This window comes from Trachinotus anak, unplaced genomic scaffold, assembly GCF_046630095.1.
Source record: "Trachinotus anak isolate AG129_WGS33_773 ecotype Australia unplaced genomic scaffold, CSIRO_AGI_Tana_v1 ptg000010l, whole genome shotgun sequence".
NCBI classification, from domain to species: domain Eukaryota; kingdom Metazoa; phylum Chordata; class Actinopteri; order Carangiformes; family Carangidae; genus Trachinotus; species Trachinotus anak.
The window spans coordinates 20,516,537-20,523,900 of NW_027273861.1; the positions used below are offsets into that span (position 1 = coordinate 20,516,537).

General features: G+C 41.2%; 1 protein-coding gene across 1 annotated transcript; it reads right to left on the reverse strand.

Annotated features, from left to right (window-relative positions):
* Window positions 1-2,560: 2,560 nt before the first annotated feature.
* On the reverse strand, window positions 2,561-4,687 carry LOC139625966 (transcription factor JunD-like). Its single transcript, XM_071486066.1, has one exon. The coding sequence runs from the start codon at window positions 4,498-4,500 to the stop codon at window positions 3,679-3,681; it is 822 nt and encodes a 273-aa protein (XP_071342167.1). The 5' UTR covers window positions 4,501-4,687; the 3' UTR covers window positions 2,561-3,678.
* Window positions 4,688-7,364: the final 2,677 nt, after the last annotated feature.

Consider the following 7,364-nt stretch of genomic DNA (forward strand, 5'->3'; position numbering starts at 1 on the left):
AGCAACTGAGCATCATTTAAATGCCATTTAAATGCCTACCAGAGTATTGTTGTTGAGCATGTCCATCCCTTTATGATCACAGTGTACCCATCTTTTGATGGCTGCTTCCACCAGGATAACACACCATGTCACAAAGCTCAGATCATCTCAGACTGGTTTCTTGAACATGACAATGGGTTCACTGTACTCAAATGGCCTCCACAGTCACCAGATCTCAATCCAACAGGAGGTGATGGACCAGGAGATTCGCATCATAGATGTGCAGCTAACAAATCTGCAGCAACTGTGTGATGCTATCATGTCAATATGGACCAAAATCTCTGAGCAATGTTTTTAGCACCTTGTTGAACCTATGCCATGAAGAATTAAGGCAGTTCTGAAGGCAAAGGAGGTCCAACCCAGTACTAGCAAGGTGTACCTAATAAAGTGGCCAGTGAGCGTATGTTCAGCAGTAAAATTGTCATTCTGGTGGGAAATCTTTTGGATGCCACTGGGCCATGCTGCCTCAAGATGTTTCTTTTTTCACTGGCAGAATGTATGAAGACTTAAAGAAGATCTTACATATGTTGGCCATCCTCCTTAATAATGTAAAAACACCCATACTTAAATAAAACTTATTTGAAAGTGTAAATATATCCCTAAAATTATGTCAGTGGGTTTCAAATGGGGCAGCGAGGGACTTGCAAATCTTGCTCCCCTAGTCAATTTTAATTTTCCTAATATGATTGAGTAACCGATCAAAGTTTTGTTCATTAACTAACATTCAAATTGACAAACAAAGCTATATCAAAAACCTTTTGGAATATTGATTTTAAGGAATCATTTAAAGTTTCCTCCCACTACGACAGACTCTTGAAATTAACCAAAACTGTTGTGGTTGTTTAGGTTTCAGCACAACAGGTTTTTGTGTCTTTTAGAGACTCAATCAATCCATTGCCTCCCTTGACTATACAAAGACAACTTTGCCATCAAACTGTGATGAGTTTCCATCCAGAGTGTAGTAACATGAAGGGTTGCATTTTGCTTGGTGTCACCCGGTGTCAAATTGTCCAAATTTGAACATCATCAGAACCTGCTGTATATTCTGTAAAAGAAATAAAGCTAGTGATACTATGTAAATCTTTTCTTCATGCTTGCAGGTTATAGAGACGACACATAGATATGAAGACAGCAACTACAAAATGTTAGTTCATGCTACTCCTAACATCCACTCGAACCAGGTGACTGTATGAAAGCTGTGATCTAAAGTGACTTGTTGACATTTGATTTTGCCCAACAGATAAAAATCATTTAAGCAAAAATATGATGTGAGTAATGTGCTGTAAGCTTCAGGAATCACTAATATTACTGTGATATTTGTCAAATCCCATCCACTCATGCCTCAGTGACTGAAGGCATGCTACCTGCAGCATATCTATCTCCACCATGTTGGATTTTTGCTCAGAGGTCAACATGCCCAAAGCAACATTTCTGTTTCTGCATGTGGACTCAGCAGAAAGACTGAATGTTTTTCACGTCTCAGTCACATGGCTGTCATGAGGAGGGTGATGGAAGGGATCCAGAGACACTAAATTTTCACAAATTATACACAGCTGTTGTCTGTAAGAGAGGCCCTCAGTGTTTCCTGCTGATTTTATTCTTATTTGGGTGAATAAATAAAAACTGATAGATAAATAAATAAATGCAGGGTGATCCATACCTGTTAAGAGGGGAAACTATGGGATATACTGTATTAAATTAATTATAATTATGAAAATAACATCTTGCAGGTTCTAAACTCATATAGTTGGACAACACTGACTGGCTAGTATCAATGAAATGCCAATCACCAATACTTTCATCCAGCCCTGAACTGAAGGACCCCTACAGAGATGTGTAGACTATATATAGTATGTATAGGCTAGTAGACTCTGAAGTTAGTGGTCATTTGACAATTTTATGTTGCGGGGAACCGAATCAAGTCAGATTGAATGAAAAAAAACCTCAAACACGTCTGTCCTACTCCTCCATCTTCATAATACGCTGAATCCAAGGGAACATGTGAAATCAAGCTATTCCTCATTTTACTACAAACACCCTGAAGACTTTTCAGGGACATTCATGCTTCGTGGTTACTGCTCCCTATTCTCACATGAAAAGTTGCACAATTCTCACAAAAATGGCCTTTAAACCATTGGTACATATCGACTTTTGCAATTTCCCAATTAACCAGCAGAGGGAGATAGACACCATGATGATGCCATGATGCAGAGAGCAGAGACCATGCAGCCAAAATCCAGTTATTACACAACACTGATTTCACTAATTCAGTCTCCATCAGAGGGCCAAGCAATAACCTGCAACATAATTTCATATTGTCTCGATATTATTATACTGCAACTTATAAAATCTTATCTTGAAACTAATGAAAAACAAAAGAAATTCTTGATGACAACCTTGATTGAACTTAGCATAGTCTGAAAATGCATGGTTACAGTAGGCTGTGAACCCGTAGGCCTGTACCACCATGCACCTCCACACAGACTTCAACATAAATGTAAATACCAGAGATTCACCGAAATAGAGCAAACAGTGTTTATTGCCGAGCAGCATTTAATTCAGAACAACATCGGCATGAAGCCAAATAACTGTAGGCTAGAGGTGACAGCAACAGTCGGTGCAAAAAAAAAAAAAAAAAAAAAAAAAAAAAAAGGTTACGACTTTTCACATTTAAAATGAGGACACACGAAAATAGGACACGGTAGAGTAAAAAATATATAATTACAAGTGTTTGTAAAGGTTAAAGATAATAAACACTGATTAACTGCGCCCTGTGACTCCCAGCTGGGGGCAACATTCCAGTTTGTCAACAACATGCAAATTGTTCCCTACAGAAATACACGGTAAAGAGGTTATATATGCAGATTATCTCTTCCATATCAAATCTGGGGATATATATGCGCTTTTCTTTTCCCCATCTGTCAAGGATACCTGTGTCACAAATGTGCATATTCTCGTAGAAACATTTTCAATGTGTTTGGTCCAGGTCTGAGACTGTAAGACAGCCGGTCTGTAAACATGTTTACAAGAAAGAAATGTGGACGTGTGCCGTCTGGAGGCCCAGGTGAAGACAAGTGCCATTTTCTCTTAGAGAAGCCTGTGTCCAAATCCCATTAATAAATAGCAGTTTAAAGCCGCCTTGTTCATCAGTAAACGCAGATACGAGGTAGAGCAGGGTTTTATACACAAACACATCAAACGTGCTTTATTTCGGCGTGAATCCAATAATCAAAAATCATTCAATGTCCAATCCTTAATTTTGATTGTTCTCTCCACCGGGCGGGGGCGACTGCAGAGTCGGGGGGGGGGGGGGGCTCTGGAAATTGCTTTAGGAATCAAATTTGTCCAAATTATGTCACGATTATAGCGGAAGAGTCTCATTATTCATTATCTTCTATTGTGTTCTACCGCGTATGTTTACTTTTTTTTAAAATTTTTTTTTTTTACCAATGTTCAAAGCATTTTAAAACAGTCTGTTATTAATGTACAATTTGGCCGACGTGGCCTGGCGTTCAATCCACCAAGAACAGCACATGTGTGGGCAACGCTACATACAGAAAAAAAACCAAAACCCAGTAAGATTAAAGTCGGTGAAGCTTATATGCTGGTCTGTAGCACAACACCAGTGCTGCCCCCTGACTAGTGCACTTGGACCTCGTGTGGCAGCAGCTGGCAGCCGCTGTTGACATGCGTGAGGACTTTCTGCTTCAGCTGGGCCACTTGCTCTCTGAGCAGGGTAGCCGTGGAGGCCAGGTCGGTGTTTTGAGTTTTCAGCGTTTTGACCTTGTCCTCCAGCCTGGAGATCCGCTCCAGTTTGCGCTTCCGACACTTGGAAGCTGCAATCCTGTTCCTGAGCCTCTTCCTCTCGGCTTTGATGCGCTCCTGCGTGTCCATGTCGATGGGGGACAGCGGCGGACTCTCCCCGAAGCTCTGAACGTCGGGGACCGTCTGAGGCTCCTCCTTCAGCGGCTGGACCCGAGACAGCTCTGACTGTGGCGGGGCTGCCCCCAAATGATGAGACGGAGGAGGCGGGAAAGGCACCGTGTCCGTGGAGTAGTTGACGGTGGTTCCCAGCGGCCCGGTGCCGTAACTGTTCAGGTTGGTGTACACCGGTAGATCCGGCTGGACTGTGACCGAGGCGATGTTGGCGCCCAGCTCCAGGGCGCCGCTCGCCTGCGCGTCTCCGCTCAGCTGGTTCTGCTTGTGCAAGTCCTCCAGCGCCTTCACGAAACCCTCCGCGAACTCCTGCTCGTCCGTGACCGTCTTCGGGTAGAGGAACTGGGAGCTGGTCGGCGTCGTGGTGACCATGCCGTTGGACTGGATGATCAGCCTCTCCAGCTCCGGAGAGGCCAGTTTGAGCAGCCCCAGGTCCGGAGAGCTGAGGATGCTCTCGGCGTCGCGGAGGTGCGGTTTGAGGTCCGCGTCGTCCGCCAGGCTCAAGTTAATGTCCTTCTTCATCATTATTATTAAAGTGAGTGATCCCTCAGAGCGGGGCCCTGCCCATAACCTCAGAGAAATGAACCCTTGTGAGAAAAATCTTCTATTAAATGTATATTCTTAATTCTCTTTATAATAAAAAAAAAAACACACCCTTTGGCAGCCTTGTGGTCTCGAGCGGAGTCTGAGCGTGCTGTACGCCCGCGCGCACCGCCTCGAGCTTTTCTAGGCTCGCACGCTCCATTATGTCACGTCGCGGCGCGCGCATTGGGTAGAAAAAAAATTACGTTTTCCATTTTTTTTTTTTTTTTTTTTTTTCAATTTGAATAAAGGGACGAACCGAGCAGAGAGGGGGAGGAGACAGGAAGAGGTCTCACTCCGCACCTCAAAACTGTGCCCAATGATGGGGGCTAATTCATGTGATCTGTATGAGCTGTATTAGTTCTCCTCAAGACACCTGTGAATCAATTTGTTTATAAAGCACATTATATACGCAGACAAATTCAAAGTGTTGTACATCAGAATCAGTTTTACTGCCAAGTGTGTTTCCACACACAAGGAATTTGTGCTGGTGTTCGGTGCAAACAGCAACATAAATAGACTCAGAGTAAAAATCAAAGGTGGAATTACAAGTTAAAAATTAAAATAAGATTAAGATAAAATATTTACAACAAAGATGTGGGATATTTACAATAATAATAAAGACATGGGGAATGTCGTGCAAAAAATATAGGAAATGTAGGAAATATATAAATATATTCTGTATAGATATTTAAACTGTGCAGTGTAGGCTGACAGCAGATGGGAAGAAGGACCGCAGCCTCGTGCCAGAGGGGAGTGTCTTACATAGGCTAATGCAAACATTTACACAAGAACAAAACCTACATACCGTAGGAGACTAAGAAAATGCAACTTTCCAAATATTTACCTCAGAAATCAAATGATTTAAAGACCTCTCAATGTGTTAAAGTCACTGAAAGATGGTGTTAAGCAGGGGATGCAATATATGAACTTCAATCATGCTCAGTTGCAGTATTGGTTGTAGGCTAGTTATAATTCTCCACAACTGAGCAAACTGCGAGGAAGACTGTGAGATGCGGTTGAAAGCTCTGTGAAGTACATGTACTTGGACCTTGTGTTAAGGTTTTCCAAGGACAAGGGTGAACTTTCATTTTGTACCGAGTTATTCATGTCCTTAATAGATGATCTTTGGTACCAGTTCAATTGCCATGGAGATGAGGGATAAACTACAAACAGTGAGGCTGTACATTGAGGTTTAATGTGAAAGGGAGTATTGAATGGTCCAGTTCTTGTTTTCATTTTCAGACTAATAAAATAAAACCTGGAATGTTCTGCACTGGGAGCCATGTTTTTCACCAGTTTGTCATTTCTTTTTTTTTTTATATTTTATGTAAGAAGGATAATTGTAGGTTATAATTGTGGGCATGAGCAGTTGTGATTTGTGTGGTCAAGAAAAAACTTGGCATCTTCTCAGAAAAAGTTGTTCTCACTTCTGTTTTGTGCCCTCAGCCAAGACACTGTACCCTGCATTCCTGCACATTCAAAATTGAAGAAGTTAAATCTGAAACTGGTGGGATTTCAACACTTCCTCTGGTCAGTCAACAGTCTCAGGTTGTTTTGAGTTGGATCTGGCCTTACACCCAACACACCCACCTAATGAAACGCATGATAATTGTAATTTGTGAATTTCCACTCAAGAGTTTCCTTTACAGATTTTCCTATTTCAGTTTTCATTTTTAAATTGATATAGTTTTTAATGTCAGATTTTTTAATTTCTCCTTTTAATATTTAACAGCCTGATTAACTTTTTAAAATATGCATTACCACCACCTCTTTAAAGTGGATTCTTTCTAAGTGGATTTGTTCTCACTGTGTGTGAGGGATAAATGGGGTGGAAAATTTCAAGCTTCACATAATGGAAGCTCTGATGGTCTGTTTTGTCAGGATTTTCCAGACTAACCCTCCTGCCATGTTCAGCTGGCTAATGTCATGTGTTTGACTTGTGCTCTTATAATTTCAAACACATTTTTATACACATGTAAATTCGCCATTGTGTGCCACCAACACACTTCAAACTACAGTAAAATATTTTAGAAATACTGTTGTGAGGTTTCATCAGTTATTCATCAATAACTCAAAAAGGTGAATACTGATGAGCTGCTCCGTTACTGTGGTTGGAAAAAAAACACAGATGCACAGAACAGCCAGTCACTCAACGATCAGTTTATTTAGCTTCTTGATTAATAGTCCTCTGGCTTGTAAAGGGTTACAGAGAAAGGAGCATGTGCGTCACAGGTAGGCCCTATCCATCAGTGCGGGTGGATCACATGATGGACCCTGTGATGTCAGATCTCTTAATGCTGAGGCGGAAATGGAGGTGGGGGGAAGTAAACCAACAGAGGAGAGATATTTTTGTCAAAAAGCCAAGTATCGGTGTAGAGAGAGTGGGGGTGCTGAGCCTGCACTCGAGAAAAAAAAAAAGGCTGGCAGAAAAGGATGTACCACTCTCTCACACACACTCTTTCATTTCCTTTTTTCTTTAATTTTTTTTCTAACAAACCAATACAAACTGTGAGCAATATGCAAAGAGTTTCGCTCCCTCTGATACTAATGTGTCCATACATGTTGATGAATTTAATGTGAATTTGTTCTTAGCATGTAATTGTCAGGTTGAATAATATCCCCACAATTGTTGAAATATTCCTTACAATTGTATAGATTCTCTTACTATTAATATTATAGTATTGGCATCCATTGTAACCAACATAATATGGCTGCTATTCTTCATGAAGGTGAACTACAAACTTTTTACAGCCACCTTTCATACCATACAGGGAGTAAGTATTTGATACTCCATTTTTATTTTT

Bases quoted from the DNA above. Each gene is read 5' to 3' on its own strand.
- LOC139625966 (XM_071486066.1), bottom strand. From the start codon at position 4,500: ATGATGAAGAAGGACATTAACTTGAGCCTGGCGGACGACGCGGACCTC.